The 18,171-nt window shown below is 65.0% G+C and overlaps 1 protein-coding gene across 2 annotated transcripts; it reads left to right on the plus strand.

Annotated features, from left to right (window-relative positions):
• Positions 1-2,688: 2,688 nt before the first annotated feature.
• TFAP4 (transcription factor AP-4) lies at positions 2,689-17,411 on the plus strand. Of its 2 annotated transcripts, none has more exons than XM_068908743.1 (7): positions 2,689-2,859; positions 10,508-10,673; positions 11,453-11,551; positions 12,098-12,268; positions 13,179-13,316; positions 16,658-16,816; positions 17,075-17,411. In XM_068908743.1, exons 1-7 carry the CDS (start codon positions 2,771-2,773, stop codon positions 17,267-17,269), a joined length of 1,017 nt encoding a protein of 338 aa, XP_068764844.1. In that variant the 5' UTR covers positions 2,689-2,770; the 3' UTR covers positions 17,270-17,411. The 2 variants fall into 2 exon arrangements, with proteins under 2 accessions (XP_068764844.1, XP_068764845.1); XM_068908744.1 differs by having other exon boundaries at positions 2,715-2,859; positions 13,179-13,262.
• The last annotated feature ends 760 nt before the right edge of the window (positions 17,412-18,171 follow it).

Below are 18,171 nucleotides of genomic sequence, written 5' to 3' on the forward strand. Positions count from 1 at the left end.
GTCCCCGGGTGACCTCCTCCTCCCCTGCCGCTGGCCGCCAGCACCTTGCTCCGACGCGCGGAGGCTCAGGGAAGCAGCTGTCACCAATTTTTCATCCTTTCTTTCTTCCTCCTTTTTTTTTTTTGTCTTTTTTTGTCTTTTTTTTTTTTTTAACGTGGGAAAAAAACAATGTCTTTCCCCCAATATTGTTCTTGGAAACGACTGAGCCGCTTCAGCTGAAACTTGAAAAAGAAAAGCTGCAGCCCGAGGCAGGCCAGGCGGCTGGCACAGATGGCCGCGGCCCGAGCGCAGCGTTTGGCCCGGCCGCCAGCGGCTGAAGCGGCATCGGAGCGGAAGCGTTGGGCAACGCGCGGCGCTTCGATGCCACCTACCGCGGCGCGGGGCCCCGGGGGGGGCGGCTTTCGGCTCAGGCCGAGCCGGGCAGCGGCGGGCGCTCCCCGGGACGCTGGCCGGCCGAGGGAGGTGGCCACCGGCCCCGGCGCTCGCCCCCCGCGCCGGGTGCCTGGGGCGGGAGCGCAGGGCAGCAGGATGCCCCGGCTGCAGCCAGCGGGCACCGAGCTCCTCTCCGGGCACCGCTACGGGGCTGCTGGCGCCTGGCGTCGGCCCGCAACCGTTTGGTGCCTTGCGCCCGCTGGGAGCCTCCCGCAGAAGCTCCCTGCGCTGGTGGTTGCAAGGGGGCTCCCCGTTCGCAGCCTCGGTTCGCCGCCCGCCCCAGCCTCCCGGTTTGTTCTCGCGCCAACATTGTCAGCTCGCTTCGAGCTTCCCCCCAGCCCGACGTCGTGCGAGACAGCGATCCCGGCTCGCCACCGGGGACGGGGACGGGCCCTGCCGTGGGAGACCTCTGCTCCCCGGGGAGCTCCCCGCGGGCCGGGGACCGTCGCCGGGCAGGACGGCCCTGACGATGCCCCCGGGCTCCGGCCGCCCGCGCCGGGAGGAACCCGCAGGCGACGCCGGGTCCTCGGGGCGCCCGCTCGCGAGGTGGGAGCCCGCTGCCTGCAGAGGCCGTGCCGGGCCAGCGCGGCCGGGCCAGCGCAGGGGCGCCGCCGTGCCCGTCGCCCAGCCGCCTCCGGCGGGGTGCCGGCGGCTGCGGGGGCCCCGGCGGGGCCGGGGCCGAGGGCGGAGGCCTGTTTGCGCCCTCGCCTCTGGTATGCGGCTGATTCACCGCGGAGCAGCCGCGCGATGCCGCGGCCTCTCCGACATCTGGAGGGCTGAATTCCTGGAGGAGAGCGCCGAGCTGGCTGCCAGCGGGGCCGGCGGCCGAGGGCCAGCGGAGGAGAAGCGGCAGGGCAGGCGGGAGGAGGGAGGCGAGGCGGGGGGGGACACACGCGGGAGTCCCCCACGTGGTCGGGCGAGCAGGGAAACCACGGCGAGGAGGGGGCCCGGCCCACGGCCGCCGCCGCCGCACCGCGGCCCCGACGAGGGCGAGGAAAAGCCGGGGGAGGCCAGCGCGGCGGGAGAGGGGGCGCAGGGGGGGGCGATGCCGGCCCCCGAGCCTCGGCAGGGGGGGGGGGGAGGCCTCCTGCCTCCTCCTGCGGGGAGGGCTGGGCCGGGGGCCCGCGCGGGGACGGGGAAGGGGACAGGCGGCGAGCGGGCGAAACCTGCCCCTCCGGCTGCTGGAGGGAAGCGGGGCTGCGGGGAGGGGGGCGCCCCGCCGCCCCAGCGCGCCGGCCCCCTCCCCGTGCTCCCCCAGCCCCCCCGGGCGTTGCCCTGCCGCAGGAGCCCTTTGCTAGCGCCGCGGCGTCTCCCAACTACAGCCCCAACAGCCCCAGGAGCCCCCGGGAACTTCCTTGCTGGAAGAGGAGAGGGGGGAAGGCCGAGGGGAGCCGGCGCTCCCCGGGCTCAACCCAAAACTACCGCGCGTCGAGAAGCGGCCCCGCGGCACGGCGTGCAACGGGGGGGAGCCGGGGGCGCCCGCAGCCCCTGGCCGGGGGACGCAGGCCTAACCCTGGCCCCAGGCAGGGTACGGGGCACGGCAGCAGCCCGCGAGGACTCGCAGGGCCGTCACCGAGACGCCGGAGCCGAGCGTCCCCCCCGTCGGGGCCGGCTGCAGCCGCGGGTCGCGGCCCGCCAGGGTGCGGGTGGACGTCAGGAGGCTTCGTCCTGCCCCGGGAGGGTGCTGCAGGCGGGGACGGGCGCCCCGGCGGGTACCGCGTCCTCGGGGGCGCCCCGCGCGGCCTCACGCCAACGCCTTGGGCGCCGCGTGGGCCGCCGGGCCGCCTGGGGAGCGGGGGCTCGCTCGGGGGGGGTCACGGCGGGCTGCCGAAGGCCGGGGCGGGGGGGCCCGGGGCGAGGCGGCGTTTGGCGCCCACCGGGCACCCCTCTCGCCCCCCGCCGCCCCTTCCCCTCGCCCCGCTGTCACCTTGCGCCCCCCCCCCCCCACCACCACCACGGCGGGCTTTTCCCTGCCTGCTTCGCGCGTGCCCCCCCCCCGCCGCCGCCGCCGCGCCGGGCCCCCCCGCGCCCCCTCCCCTTCCCCGACGGGGCCCGCGCCGTCCTTTGTTTACATGGGCCGGTGGCTGGCGGAGGCGGCGCCGCCGGGGGAGGGAGCGCTGCGCTCGCACCAGCTGTTTCCCGCCTTGAGACACACGCACACACACACACACACGCACACGCGCTGTCTCACACACACACACACACACACACACACACGCGCGCGCCCACACCGCCGCGCGCCCGGACGGCGGAGCCGCGCAGCCCAGCCCGGCCCGGCCCGGCCCGGCCCGGCCCGCCCCGTCCCGGCGCGGCCCGCTCGCCGCCCGCCCCGCTCGGCATGGAGTACTTCATGGTGCCCGCCCAGAAGATGCCCTCCTTGCAGCACTTCAGGAAATCCGAGAAGGAGGTCATCGGCGGGCTCTGCAGGTGGGTGCCCCCCCCTCCCCGGCGACCCACGATTAAACCCCGAAGCCGCCTTTAAAATAAAAAAACAACTAACAGCCAAGAAGAGCAGCGGCGGCGGCGGCGGCGGCGGCAGCAGCGCGGTGCCCGCGCGGGGCGGCGGCGGCGGAGCGCGGCCCGGGCACCGGCGGCGCCTCCATGGCCCGAGCACGTGGGTGCGCTGGCGGCGGCGCTGCCCGCGCCCGGCCCCGCGGCGGCGGCGGCGGCGGCGGCGGCGCCGGGGGGGGCGCGGGCGGGCGGGGGGGGCGGCGGCGGCGGCGCGGACACACCGGGCGCCGCGCACATGGGCCGGGCGCGGCGCGGCGCGGCTCGGCTCGGCTCTGCTCGGCGCGGCGCGGCCGGGCCCCGCCGTGCGGCCATGCGGGCAGGCGGGCCGCGGGTGGGCGCCGGGGGGCCGCGCCGGGGGGCCGCGCCGAGCCGCGCCGGTGTGTGTGGGGGGGCGGGGGGGCTGGGGCGGGAGGCGGCGGCGTGCGGCGGGGCGGCGGGGGGGGGTGTGTGTTTACTACCGGGCCTGGCCGTGACTCTGCAGCCCTCCTGGAGGAGGCGGGCCCGGCCCGGGGCTGCCGGGACATGTAGTGCGGCGGCCGCGGCATTGTGGGCGCTGTAGGCCCCGCCGGGCCACGCCGCCGCCCCGCCGCACAAAGCGGGGCCCGCGCCGCCGCCCCCCGGGCCGGCCCTGACCCGCCGGGCCCCCCCGTGCCCTCTGGGGCAGTCCTGACCCGCCGCGGTCCACCCCGCCTGTGGGGCAGCCCGACCCCCTGAGGCCACGTGGGGTGGGCCTGGGCTGCTGTGGGGCAGCCGAGACCCCCCCGGGTGCCTGGGGGGTAGCCTTGGTCTGGTGAGGCCCCACCTGCACCTGTGGGGTAGGGCTGACCCCCTGAGGCCACGTGGGGTGGGCCTGGGCTGCTGTGGGGCAGCCGAGACCCCCCCGGGTGCCTGGGGGGTAGCCTTGGTCTGGTGAGGCCCCACCTGCACCTGTGGGGTAGGGCTGACCCCCTGAGGCCACGTGGGGTGGGCCTGGGCTGCTGTGGGGCAGCCGAGACCCCCCCCGGGTGCCTGGGGGGTAGCCTTGGTCTGGTGAGGCCCCACCTGCACCTGTGGGGTAGGCCTGACCCCCTGAGGCCACGTGGGGTGGGCCTGGGCTGCTGTGGGGCAGCCGAGACCCCCCCCGGGTGCCTGGGGGGTAGCCTTGGTCTGGTGAGGCCCCACCTGCACCTGTGGGGTAGGCCTGACCCCCTGAGGGCCCCCACCTTGTCCCAGAGGGGTAGGCCTGACTTGCTGGGTCCCCCCCCCCAGGTGCCTGTGGGGCAGCCTTGACCTGGTGGGGCTCAGCCACTGCTCTGGGGCAACCCTGAGCCCCTGGAGTGCTCCTGCACTTGTGGGGTAGCCCTGACCCACCCTTGTCTACTCGTGCCTGTGGGGCAGCCCTGACCCACCCGAGCCTGCCCGCTCCACAGCAGCCCTGCTCCGTGGGGGCCTCTGTGGCCCTGCCACCCCCTCAGGGACACTGTGGCCCACCTGTCCCAGCACCAGGGTTCGGCTGCCGGATGGGGCCCCAGGGCCGTGTGGAGCCAGGGCAGACAGAGCCCGCAGCACGCCCTCGCCGGGGATCTCGCTCCGGAGCAATTCCCGGCAGCGCCGCGTTGGTCCTCGGGGCTGCCCCGTCCTGCCTGGAGCCACGCTGCAGCGTAGTACGGGCTTGTGGTCTGGGTGAGGAGCACCGGCGTCCTGCCTGGCAGCCCATCGGCGCTCGCTGTAGGACTTGGCACACTGCACGCCGTCCAGGACGCTGCTCCAGGAAACCCAGGGCAGGAAAACATGATCCTCCTCTCCAGGCCTCTGCGCTCGCCCTGGGCATCAGCTAGTGTAGAGCAGAGCTGTATGGAGAAACTTCACCTGTGCACAGCTTGCAGGTCTGGTTTCCACCCACTCCTTGCTTGGGGACGCCCCGCCTCGTGTGGCCCCACGTGCACCCCATATTTGAGGACACCATGCCCCGTATGGCCATGCTTCGTCTTCCCATCAATGCAAATTGTAGCACTTGTTCAGGACTGGTGAGAACGAGCTGGGGTGTCTGTGGTGGGTCTGCAGAGCTTGGCACCGTCCTTGAGCGAGAGAAGCAGAGAGGCTGGGTCAGACAGCTCTGTTACCTCCATGGCTTTGCTTTCCTTGAGATCTCAGAGAGCATGATGTGCCCTGCCAAATTGCACCCGGATGCCAGTGGGCAGCTTGGGAGGGGAAGACCAAATTCTACTTGCACAACCAAAAGCTCACGTCCCTAGTTTGCCCATGGTGGAGAGGGCTGTAGATACCCCGTGGCTTCTCTCCGCGGTAGCTTTTATGGCAAGAGAGCTTCCTGTGGCCGAGTGAACTTGCACGGGAACAGCTGGAACCAGGAAGGGTGAACTTGAGTAACGTGCCAGAGAAGTGAGTGAGTGGTGGGGTTACAGCCCGGAAGGCCGGCTACTGCTGAAGTCTCGTTATCATCGGTATCTTGTCTGGAGCCTGATTTGCTGCGTAAGCAGGTCTCTCCTGGGGTAACGTGCTTAGAGCGTGCCTTTTGCAAGGCTGAGCTGAACTCGCTGGTCAGGAGTAGGGTCCTTCACACGTGCGTGGGCAACAATTGCTGGTTTAGATGGATCTTCCCTAATCCCGTTACAGCGCAGCCTGGCTCTCCTGTGTGGCTCCCTCATGCTTGTTACCAGCAGGCACTTGATCCCATGGCAAACTCTAGCCAGACTATGCTGGTGCGACTTGGGCAGTGACGGGGGACACGCGTGGTGAGTGCAAGCTGCTCTCTGAGCCATTCGCGGGTGTCTGCCTGCCCGGGGTGATCAGAGATGGAGGTTCTGTGGGCAGGATCTGGGCTGGTGCCGGGCTGGCTTGTCGTCCGGCTTTTTCTTGTGCGTGTGGGGCCAAACGCGAGATCAGCTGGGCTGCGTTTGGCAGCGTCCGTGTCTAAGTCTTTTCCCACTTCCCAGTGGACGTAGCCCGAGGTACCTGGGTGTGTTGTTTGACTGCCAGGCCATCTTCTGAAACGATGCCTTTATTTTCCCCCTTTCTGCGTTTAGCTCTGTCACTTCATAAGTCTCTTCCCAGGAAGAGCAGCTGGGGAAGGTTATGAGAGGTCTCCCGGTGAGGAAATGGGCTCTTCCTCCTTCTCTTGTATTTAAGAAACTGCTTCCTCACTGTCCGGCCTGAGATGTCTCTGTCTAATTCCCCTTGTGGAGCTGTCGCTGATGGGTGAAAATCCCTGAGCTGCGCTTGGAGGAAGGCCCTGCAGCCACAGGCTAGGGCCTGGAGAAGCATCACCGCAAGAAGATGAGGGGCAGACCCTGCCCTTAACAGAGGAGCGGTGTCAGTATAACCTGCCAAGCGCAGCCTCTGGAGAATTACTGTCTTGCTGAAGACGGGAACACCTGGGAGCCAATAGCTGAATTTGGAGGGGTGGGTTTCCTTTGCCCAGCTGGGAGCTGAGCAGAGATCCCTGGCCTCTGGCAGAGTGTCTTGGGCTGAGCTGGTGGGAGCTGTGGGGTTGCAGTGTGGGAAGGGGTTAACCCGAGAGGCTGGGGCACCAGGTGAGAGGGTGTCCCCTACCATACGGCAGGGCATCTGTGGTGCATTTTTACTTATTGTTTCCTGGAAGGAGAGATATAACCTTCACTCTCTGCCCGCGGTCCAGGGGCAGCTGCCAGAGACAGGTCAGGGCTGTCCATCTCCTGCCCTCCCGTTGCTTCCCCTCTACGCTCATCTCTCCTTCTTGTCCCAGGGGTGTTGTCCCCACCGTGGCAGTGACGATGACCTGGCAGCGGTCCCAAATATAAACGTCAGTGCTGTTGTTCTTCATGGAGAGCCCTAGGCTGTGCTCTCCCCCACCTCGCTCTGAGCTGAGGTAGGAACTCGTGGCCCAGTGCCCTGGCCATGTGCTCTCCTTCGGGACAGGAGCAAGGGGCCATCTCCCGTGCAGGATGGTTCCTCGTGCAAACGTAGCCACCCGCTGTCCAGCCAGGCAGCCGTCCTCGAGGTGAGAGTGGGATTTCTTACCTCGCTTCTTGTGCACTCTGGCTCATCCAGCTGCAGGGCGTTGAGGCGGCCATCGATACGAGATACTGATCGTCTGATGCGATCCTGACGTGAGGTTGCAAGGCTGGGTGTGGGTACTAAGCCTCTGCCTTCTGGGTGTAACCTCCTGGCTGCCCTTGCCTGGCCTCCAGAGCATGAGCCTGCTGAAGTCAAGCCCAGAAGCACAAAGGTATTTGGGGGCTGATTTCAGCCAGGTTTGCTTTGTTCTCCTGTAGTAGAAAACAGCAGTTGCAATAGCCTCGTTGTTCTGGCAGAATCACCGTGTCTTCACCGTGATTTCTGTTCCTACATGTATGCTCCTGCCCTGCTGATTTCAGGCCCCGTAACCCTTTCCCCGCTGGTGCTGGAAAGTGCAGAGGCTCGGTATGTTTTAACCCATGGGGATGAGTTTGGGCCCATTCTTCGCAGCGCGGTTTGAGTGGTTGCGGGAATGCTGGTGAGAGCCACGAATGGATGTGAGCCCTGTGAGCTGCTCTGTGCTGCCCAGATGTCACGGTCTGTGCCAGAAGGCCACGATACCACTGCAGGCAGCTCTCAGCCTGCGGGGCTGGAGCTGGTGTGCAAGATGGCTAATCTCAGTGAGTGGGGCAGACCCCCAGGAACTCATGACATCTCAAGACCCCTCCAGGGCACCTGTTTGGAGCTGCACGGGAGAGGTCTAGTGCATCGGGCGCTCATCATCCTGTGCTCGCCTGCACTATGACGCTTGCTCAGTCCTGCAGTTTGAGCTGGGATCCTTCCCTGGGTGCCCGGGGCTCAGAGGAACGGCAGTCTGTTCCCCGGCCTTAGCAGCCGTTGGGTGGTCTGGGAGGCTCACCACGCTCCTAAACCTGCTAACTGTCAATTTGATGGCAGTGAAGGCAGGGTGTCCGTGAGAAACTCTGTCCTGCCACAGTGGCATGAGCTGCAGCGTCCTCAGCAGTGGACGCGAGGCCTCGCTTTCTGAACCAAGCGTCTGTCATGCAGCGGGTGGGACAGGTCTGATCTCCCTGTCCCGGAGCCAGCACCCAGAGCTTCGCTGAGCCGAAAGTCCTCCCTTCTCCCTCCTGACCTTGAGCTGGGCTGCCAGGCGCACCAGCCCCACTCCTTTCCTGCAGACAGTGTTTGGGGCTATGGGTGCCTTTTGCTCATCCCAGCTGGCTTGAGTAGTGCTGATCCTGTTAGAGGCTGCTCAAAGATAATCTGGTGGCCTCATGCCTGCTCAGCACCGCTGCCTGGTCCTGCTGCCGCAGGGACTCGAGCCATCCCCGCGCTCCGGCCCCAACACAGAGGAGGGGATGAGGTCTTGGCCCGTGGGGCCTGGGAGCCGTGGCGTCCCGGGGAGCGGTGTCAGCGCCTCGTACTGCTTGGCGAGCGTTACAAAGCAAGCTGGGGGCAAACAGCCATGCCCACCGCCTCCAGATGAAGCTGAAGCCCATCTTATCTCACCTTGTGCTGGGAGGCTCTCCCTTGTGTTTAGTCTTGGGTATTTCGCAGCTTCCCCAGCCCCGGCGGTACGTCCTGCCTTCACGGCGTGGTCGAACCCTGTTATGGGGTAGCAGTGCCAGGGAACGAAGGCAGGCACATCCCTGCGTGTGTGCGGTGTGTACCTGGGCAGGGAAGGGGCTCTGGAGGAGGCTGGGGTCCCTCTGGCGTTCGGATCCGTCCTGCTGGCTGGGGGCACAGGGAGAGCAGGATGGCAGGTGGATGGATGCGCAGGTTTCCCTGCCCTGACCTTCCAGCCTGACTTTAATAGCTGCGTTCTCGTGGAGTCTTAATTATGGCAAGCGCGTGATAATGGCTTATGTACTCCGGGTAGGTGCTCGCGCCCTTAGAAGTCTGTTTCTTGGTTTTTAATAGACTGGCTTCTCAACTCGCGCTAGGAAACAAAAGAAAAGCGAGATAATCATCAGGATGGTGTGGTCTGTGGGTTGTGTTGTTTTGTTTTAATGGCCAGCTATCTTGTGAACAGTCGGGGCTCAGACTTTGCTCACCCAGCTTATTGCTTGCAGTTGCCGGCTGCTGCCCGGCGTGGCTTGCGAGGGGTCGCATCCCGCTGCAGTTGTCACGGGTCCTTCTCAAAGCAGCGGCTCCCCGGTGGCACCGCAGGACTGTCCTCCCCAGCGCTGAGGCCCGGGCAGGCACCGCGCTCCGTCCCCGTGCCGCCCCCGTGGAGCGCGGGGTCCCCCTCGCCAGCGAGGGCAGGTGGGGAGAAACGTGGGGTGGGCATGCTGCCCGCTTCGCCTCCCGGCGTAAATCCCGTCCCTCTTTATTCTGCAGATTTAACAAGTCCGTCGCGTGCTAGGATTTAGTCTTCCTGCTCCCCGCTCCGTCTTGAGGCCTCCGAAGAAGCTGAGCTTGGAGGAAGAAAAGAGACCCCCTTCGAAAGGGGCTTTGCTCGGGTGGAGACCGGGGCTGGCGCTGTGACCCCGTGCGAGCTGGTGGTGGCCAGCCGGAGCCCTCCCTGCAGCCGCTCGGCAGCTCTTCCCTCCCCACTGCCCGTCCCCACTTGCAGCCCGTGGCGCCGGGTCTGGGAAGCATTTCCCGGCCCATCTGCCGAGCGAGCGAGCGAGCGGGGCGTGAGGAGGAGGCGGCAGGAAGCAGGCGGGAGCTGCGGCTTCGGGTGGGACGGGGGCTTCTCTGCTGGGAGCTGTCATCTGGAAGCCATCAGCGGGAGTGGGAGGGAGCCGCCTTCCCGGGGCCACACACGCCGGCCGGCCCCGCCGGGACCGCAGCCGGCGAGCCTGCGGCCTCGCTCGCCCGCCCGCCCGGGGAGGGGGACCCGGACCCTCGCCGTGCCCTGTCGTCCCCTCGCCAGCCTGCCTGGGGGACGGCACCCCCGGCTCGCCGAGGGCCCCGCACCAGCGGCGGTGGGGTACGGTCCTGCTTTGCCGCCCTCGCGGCTCGGCCCGGGACCGCCCCGGGGCCTCCCGACGCAGCGGTCGCTGTGTTGGCAGCCGGGACCGACTTGCTGCCGGGCTGCGGGTGGTTTGCGCTGGTAGCAGAGGACGCTCGGACACGGGGTAGGCAGAGGGGATGGATGGTTGTGTCCAACTCCAGCCGGGGCATCTTTGCTCGTGTGGTGTCCGTGAGTCCCCTCTCCTCTTTTGTCTGGAGCTGCCCTACGGATACTGTTGGATTGCTGTTGGCCAGCTCCTGTCCAAGCCTGACGGAGCTGGTGGGCTGCGCAGGGGCTGTGTTTTGGGTCAACACGTCCACCAGAGGTGTTAAAAGGACCAGCTGAGGTTAGGATACTAGGGAGAGGGTAGAAAAAACCCACCTTCTCTCCGCTGCTCTTTTAGCAGCATCTCAGTCTGTGCCTGGAGACGAGGTGCGGGCTGAGCCCTGGGCGGCGCTGGGGCGGTCGTCCCCCGTGGTTTTTCTTGCCAGTCCCTTTGGCTGCTTGCCCCATCCTTGCAAAGCAGGGGAAGAAATGGAGGGGGTGAGCCCGAGACACGGCGCCGGAGCTCCAAGCAGAGAGCAAACGGTCCCCTGGGTGCGCGCAGGGGTGCGGGCCCCGTCCCTCCCTAACTCCGGGTGTCTCTTGCAGCTTGGCCAACATCCCATTGACTCCAGAGACCCAGCGGGACCAGGAGCGGCGGATACGCAGGGAGATCGCCAACAGCAACGAGCGGCGGCGGATGCAGAGCATCAATGCCGGTTTCCAGTCTCTGAAAACGCTCATCCCACACACGGACGGGGAGAAGCTCAGCAAGGTGAGCGCAGGGAGCTGCCGCGTGCGAGGTGGCATCTGTTCGGGGCTGCGAGGGACACCTAGCAGGGGAATCAGTGCTCCAGTGCTTTGACGACGTGCGAGACAGATGTCTGTCCTGCGCGTTGAGGTTTTCAGAGTTGCTTGTTGAGCAGGCAGGACGGGGCTGTAAGTGTAATTGAGGATAACTGCATACGTTATTTCGCTGGTCGCTTCCAGGCTCCTTGACGCCCGGGGACTTTAGAACTAGTGTTTTCATTGCATTGGACAAAGCTGTTTTCTCTGAGGCATGATGGAGTTCCCTCTCAGGGGAATTGCCTCTGTAGGGGTGTGTGCACATTAAATACGGGGTGCGTATGTAACTCAGTGTCCTGAGGCTAGGGCGGAGGAACAGTTTGGAGGAAGCGTTTTAACAAAACCGAGCCTCCCAGCGCCAGGAATACGCCTGCCCAGGTAACGAGGGGGCCCTTTTGCAGCAGGACTTTCCTGATGCTGCAGGAGAGCGGTGGGAGGAGGCAGCTCTAGGGAGTAGGTCAGACACTGTTCCTGCAAAAGATGAATGGGATCTGGTGCTGTTCGTGTGGAGGAAAAGCCCAGGAGAGAGCAAAGCCACAGGGTCTGGAGGTGAAGCAAAGCCTGGAGATGCTGGGGCCGGCAAGAAGCAGTACTCCTGCCTCCTGGGCAGGATGCAGGAGCTCAGCAGGAGCAGGTCTCCTAGGGTTGGGGAGGGACCTTGCAGAGAAATCTCCTGCCTCACCGGCCCCCCTCCCGGCTCTTCTGCAGGCGGCAATCCTCCAGCAAACGGCTGAATACATCTTCTCACTGGAGCAGGAGAAGACTCGGCTACTGCAGCAGAACACCCAGCTCAAGCGGTTCATCCAGGTAGCGTCTCCCTTCGTGCCCAACGCTGCTGGCGTGGGGCTGGGCTGGCTGAGGAAGGGCTGGTTTCCTATACTGCCAGCGACTCTTTCCATAAATGTGGGAGGCCTCGGTGCATCATTGCTTCTTGCCAGAGGTCAGGAGGAGACCGTCTTTCCTCCTGTGCCAGGGGAACGGAGGCATTTCACACGCTGCCGGCATCCAGAGGTGCCCAGCCTAACCTAACATCCCCTGTGCAACAGGCGGAGAAGGGGACTCGCGCTCCCATTTCCCATTTGGGTCAGTTTATCCAGGCAGGACCCCCATCTCTGGGCTCTGTCGTGGTGTGAGCTTGCAGGCAGTCCTGGAAGAAGTGGGTTTGCGCAAGGCTGGGTAGGGTGAACCCCGGGAGGGCAGGCAGGCGTGGGGCGCAGGCACATCGCCACCGTCGAGGAGCCTGTGATCCGGTACATGGTCTGGATGGGGGGATCAGGGCAGCGGGAGTAGAGGGAAAGCTCCTGTCCCCCCATACCACCGGGTTTGGCCCCTGACACCACGTCCATCCGGCAGGAGTTCAGCGGCTCCTCCCCGAAACGGCGACGAGCGGAGGACAAAGATGAGGGCATTGGCTCGCCGGACATCTGGGAGGACGAGAAGGCCGAGGATCTGCGGCGGGAGATGATCGAGCTCCGGCAGCAGCTCGACAAGGAGCGCTCGGTGCGCATGATGCTGGAGGAGCAGGTGAGGCTGGGGCTGGCCGTGGCCGTGGCCGGATGCGGACGCCGGGCGCCTGTGCGGCGCCGCGCCGGCCATGCGCGGGGCGGGCTCGCCCTCTAGCGGGCAGCGCTGAGGGATGCTGGAGCGGCGCCGGAGCCGAGCGCGCGTGGCCTGGCAGCTCCTGGCCGCCCTGGCGCAGGCCGGGATGCCTGCGTTGTGGCCTCCATCCTGCGTGTGCTGCTCTCACGCCAACCCTCCTTCGGCTCAGGGTGCCAAAGTCTCGCCTCTGAGTGGGCTGGAGCCCAAAGGCCTCTGGCTGGGCTCTGCTGTCCTGGGCTCCCCTGCTCAGGGCTGTGCCAGGGGCCGAGTGGCACCAGTTTGTGTTTTGTAGCACCACAACCCAGCAGCCTGGGGCCTCCGAGGCTGTTTTGGGCTGAGACCCACCTCCAAGGCTCTGTCACAGGCATTTGGGAGGTCAGGACCTGCCACTCGTGTGATGTCTCCTGTCTGACACAGGAGACCTGCAGGTCCCAGAGAGCTGCCGAACACCATTTAGGGGTCCCTTAAGGAGTGGCAGAGCAAAGCCTCACTTTATCTCCTGGGCCGCTCTCTTGATCCAGCCAATCGAACGGCGTCCCGATGGGCTGCTCCGTTCTGGCAGAGCGGGCTCTGTTCAGGAGCAGTTCGTGGTTTCTCGGTTGCTGCAGGCTGCTTTGGGGTTTGCCGGTTGCCCCATGCCTGGGCTCGGCGCTGGGCTCTCCCCAGGGTCTCTGCTTGGTCTGCCCCGTGGCTCTGAGGACGGGGACGGAGCAGCAGTGCCCTGCCCCTGGGTTTGGCGCTGGCAGGGGGCTGTGTTGCTGCAGGATCGGTGGGGCGCGTGCAGAGAGCGTGCTGTGCTCCGACACCAACGCCTCCGGGCCCTCTCTGCCGGCAGGTTCGCTCCCTGGAGGCCCACATGTACCCCGAGAAGCTGAAGGTGATTGCTCAGCAAGTGCAGCTCCAGCAGCAGCAGGAACAGGTGAGGTTGCTGCACCAGGAGAAGCTAGAACGCGAGCAGCAGATCCGAACCCAGGTGAGTGCGTGGACGCCTCCCGTCGCCCAGCCCCGGGGCCTGTCCCGGCTGTAGCCCAGCTGCGGGGACACCCCAGCTGCCTCCTGTCTGAGCAAGCTTTTCCGAGAGATAGATGTGCAGCCGGGCGTGTGGTGGTGAAATGCACGGGGCTGGGGGCAGCTCGGCGGTGTGGTGCTTGACACCTCCCGTCCCTTGGGCTGGCTGTGATTGACAGGGATGTCCCAGCAAAGCTCCCCTTCTCAGGGGATTGGGAAAGGACTTGGTGCGCAGCCTCCCCATGTGCTTGTGTCCCGGCTGGGCTCCCTTTGGGGCTGGAGCTGATGTTGCAGCCCGCTGCAGAGAGAAGATCTGGTGATGTGCCCCCATCCAGGAGCACTGAACTCCTTGTAGCCAGCTCAGCTGTCTGCCACATCATGCATCTGCGCCGGGAAAGGTGCTGGTAGCTGGCCTTGCCTCGTCCTGCTGCCAGCCTTGGAGTGCCTCAGAGGTGTCCGCTGCAGGAAGGGTGGTGGGGAGTGTGGCTCAGGTCCTGGCTTTTCTGCGGATGATGCTGGCACCCTGAACTGCTGCTCTGGTCCATCGAGAAATGGGCCCACCAGCCCTTGTCATGGCTGGGAACTGGCTTAACGCCCCAGCGCCGCTCTGAGCTTGGATCGGTCGTTCGGAGTGCAGGGCTGCGGCCATGGGATGCCCTGGCTGTTGGCACGTGACTTTGCATCCCAAACCTCCCTGGGCAGCAGAGCCAGGCACAGGGTTTAGCCAGCTGCCCTGTCCCCCTGGCAGCGCCAATGCCTGGGCAGGCTGGGGAGAGTCTGGCTTTGTGGCAGGCTGTGCCCAGGCCAAAGAGCCCTGCCTTATGTTGCGGCTGCTCCACCGCAGCCACGATTCCCTCTTTACCGGCTCCAGAGTTGGTGCTTGGTGCCCCCGTCCTTGCTGGCAGGACCCCATCTCGCTCCGTGTGTGCTGCTGCGGGACTCCACCACCAGCCTCTCTCTGCGGCCCCTGGTTAGCTCAACGAGGGTTGCGTTTGCAGACGCCCTGTGTGTTGGGGGGATTGTGGCCTGGACCACTTCATGGCAGCTTGCGAGTGGCTCCATTCCCCAGCGCTGACGGCTTTTGTATGTGGAAGATCGCTTTTTAGCTGGCAGCGATTCAACTTGGCATTGGAGAGACCACGGCCTTCCAAGGCCTTGCTGGGAGGCGCTGGGTGCGGCCGCCTCCGATCGCCTCCCCCAGGAGCCGAGTTCCTCTCCGCTGAGCTTTCCCCGCCTGGCCTCTCTGCCGGGGGCTCAGGTGGAGGAGCCCGTGCTCCTGCTTGTCAGCTGAGCTGTAGTACCCGCTCTGGCTCCCAGCCTCGGGCTGGCCTGAGCAGGCACCTACCTATCTGTCATGTTTTCTGTGGCCTGGACATGGGACCAGGTGCGGAACGAGTCTCCGGCCCCATCCACGGGTGATGCCAGCAGTTGAAATGCTCTGTGAGCAGTTGATGCGGGTAGCGCTTCCCATGCCAGAGCTGGTGGTTTGCAGTGACATAGAGGTCTGACACTACCTCTGAAGGCTCATGTCTCGTTGGGTGACTCCAGCCTATTTTTGGAGGCCCCAAAACCGATTCCCACCATATGCAAAGCTTGCCTGCGGGTGTGGGAGTCTTCAGTCTTTACCCTTGACAAAATCATATTGCTGATGCCCTGGGGAGCGTTATGTCTGCTTGGAGCAGAAAGGAGGAAAGCGCAGTCCCTGCACTGGTGATTCCCTCCACTGCTTGTCGCAGCCCTGACTTTGAGCCATCCCTCAGGCTCAGTCCTTGGGGAGACTCCGGCATAGGGAACTTCAAAGGGAGCGAGAAAAACTGACTTCCTCTGTCGTTTGGCTTCTCCAGAGATGCTTCCCCGCAGGATCCGTGCCCAGCCGCCTCCTAGGGAAGTTCAGCCTATTTTTAGGTGAACTTTCCTTAGCCTCCTGCTAAGGCATTTCTTTGCATCCGCTATTTTAACGAGGATCTTTTAGGGGTGCGGCAGGTTCCCAGCTGAGCAGTTCAAAGTGATTTGAGGATTAGCACGCAGCAGCAGCTCAGATCTGGCTTTTGCCTCTGCTGTCTTAAAAGCCAGGTCTTTCCCCCTTCAGGATAAAGGGAATTCTTCAAACTCATCCTGAGAGGCAGGAGGGCAATCCAGCGTGTGTCTGGGCTGAAGGGGCAGTTACTTGTCTTCCCTCTGGTCCCAGATTTCTTTCCTCTCCAAACACGGGCTGGGAGTTCTCTCTTGCACTCAGAGTTTCTCCTGGTTTTGCACAACATAACCGTATGTTGGCCAAAGTCGGTGCTGAGTGCAGGGGAGGCGTTAAGCTGCAGCTGGACAGGTCTGCGTCCCTGCACTCGGAGGAAGCTGGAGCGTGTTTGTGGGTAGAGGTCTGGAGCCCTTTCAACCCCGTTTGCCTCTTGCTCTGCTAAAACTAAGGCCACCAAGCTCTCCGCTGGAGCGTGTAGCGTCCGTCGAGGAGGACACATGAACCTGAGCGGTTGAGCTGTTGTTCAGGATTTTATTGTCCCTTGAAGAAGGCTGGGCTTTTGGTGTGCAGTGCTTTCCCCATCATCTCCTTGCCCAGGCCCAAGGGCTCTTGCCCACCTCTTTCCTCCCCTGTGGGCTGTGTCTCTTCTGGTTCTCTTTTCGCTTCAAGGCAGTTACCCTACATTAAAAGTGGGTGCAGAGAGACATGGTGTCCTGTGAAAGTGCTGCAGTGACCATGGGGACTGAGTTATGGGTCATGTTTTCTTCCTTGATTACCTGCCTGTGCCTAGCGCTCCGAGCCAGACATCTCACCAAGAGCTGGCGCTTCCGGGCATGTGCAAAACTGCTGCGCTAGCGATACCCAAGCAGCGCAGGGCCTGGCATGGGGAAGACAAATCAGTGTTTGCCCCAGCCAGCACCAGTTTGGCTGCCTTTGCCGGACCCTCTGCACCCTGGGAGGGATACGGCATGGGCGTAGGAAGGACTGGGGGTGCTCGGTCCCCCCAGCAGTGCAGGGCCCAGAGCCCTTGCTGGGCTGAGGGGCAGCAGGAGCCCTGCCGGTGTGCCTGCAGCAAGGAAGTACAGCGTTGGCCTCTTGCCCCTTAGCTTTTCCTGGCTTTCCTCCTCTTGGAGGAGAGGAGAGAAGGGTACGGCTCCCTTAGTTGCACCACCCGTGTTGCAAGCTGGGGTGTCGGGTGGAGGGACCCCCGGGGGTATCTGCTGCCGAGCTGCGTCGGGGTGCTGGGGCATCGGGTGCAGCCAGCTGGGTCCTGGCTACCGGAGGCCGGAGGGAGGTTTTCCGTGCTAACGGGGGGCTTTCGCTTCTCTTCCCAGCTCCTGCCAGCACACGGTCCCCCAGCGCCCACCCACCACCCCACTGTGATCGTACCAGCGCCGCCTCCCTCCCATCACGTCACCGTGGTCACCATGGGCCCATCCTCTGTCATCAACACAGTCTCCACGTCCCGGCAAAACCTGGACACCATCGTTCAGGTAGGGGGGCTGGGAAGGGCCAGGCCGGCAGCGGGAGGGAGCGCGCGGGAGCCCAGCGGGCCTCGGGGGCTCCCGGCAGCCGCGGGGCCGAGCCGGAGGGTGCCTGCCCGGCCGCGGTCGGCTTCAGGGGAGACGTGCACGGCGGCGCAGCACGGCCAGGCTGCCGGCAGCCTCCGGAGCGGCTGCTGGGTGCCGTTGGGGGGAGCCGCCGTCCCTCGCAGCGGGGACGTCCTCACGGCCCGCGGTTCCCCTCGGCAGGCCATCCAGCACATCGAAGGGACGCAGGAGAAGCAGCTGCAGGAAGAGGAGCAGAGACGTGCGGTCATCGTGACGCCCGTCCGCGCCTGCCCCGAGCCCTCCAACTCCGACACCGCCTCCGACACAGAGGGCAACGACAGTGACTCCATGGACCAGAGCAAAGAAGACCCCTTGGGGGAAGGGGAACTGCCCTGACACCCCCGGCCGGCAGCCGGGGAGGGGACGGGGCAGGGGAGGGAAACGTCAGAGAATATGCTGAAATTTTTAAAAAATACAATGCGATTTGGGTCTCTTTTATGACCTTTTTCCTATACTGTAAATCAGAGCGCTAGAAGCAGGCAAAGTTCACTGTTCAGTTCCAAGCAAGCGGGGGAGACGGGGGGTGCTGCCTCGGGGGCCGGCACCGGGGGGGCGGGCGGGCGGGCGGGCGGCGGCGTTAACTCGAGACGGGCCAAAACTGGAACCTGGGCTCAGAGCTCAGCCGAACTGTTTCGGGAAGGGTGTTTGGGGCAAGGGCGAGGGGAGCGGGGCGGGGGGGTCGGATCCTCCCGAGTTTTGTCAAACTCACCCCCAACCCGCAGGAAATCCTGCAAAACCAAAGCCAGTCGCGGCTCTCCCCGCTGGCGAGCGGGTGCTGTGTGTCAGGGCCGGCCGGCGCACGCGCTTCTGTTGGGACGGGGTTTTTTTCCTTTTTTCCTCTTTTTTTTTTTTTTTTTTTGAAATTTAAGGGACTGGGGCAGGGTGGGGGGAGGAGGGGAGATTGCAAGGGACATCAACCGAAAAAGTGACACTGCATAAAACACAGCACCCGCTCCCGGCCGGCGGGACCGGGGGGCCCTCGTGGCCGCGCTGGGGCTTTCACTACTTACGCCGCCGCCTCCGGCCCTACGCCCTGCTCCGCGCCGGGCGGGAGAAAAGCGAGTTAAAAATAACGGGCGCGAGCGGAGGGCAGGCGCGTGCCGCCCCGGCGCCCTTTCGGGCTCCGTCGTCCCCAACGAGGGGATCGGGACGGAGCTGGATTTATTTTTTTTTTAAATCTTTTTTTTATTATTATTATTTTTTTTTTTTTTTGGTGATGGCCCCGAGCTAAAATCAAA

Source organism: Struthio camelus, chromosome 15 (assembly GCF_040807025.1).
Source record: "Struthio camelus isolate bStrCam1 chromosome 15, bStrCam1.hap1, whole genome shotgun sequence".
Classification (NCBI taxonomy): domain Eukaryota; kingdom Metazoa; phylum Chordata; class Aves; order Struthioniformes; family Struthionidae; genus Struthio; species Struthio camelus.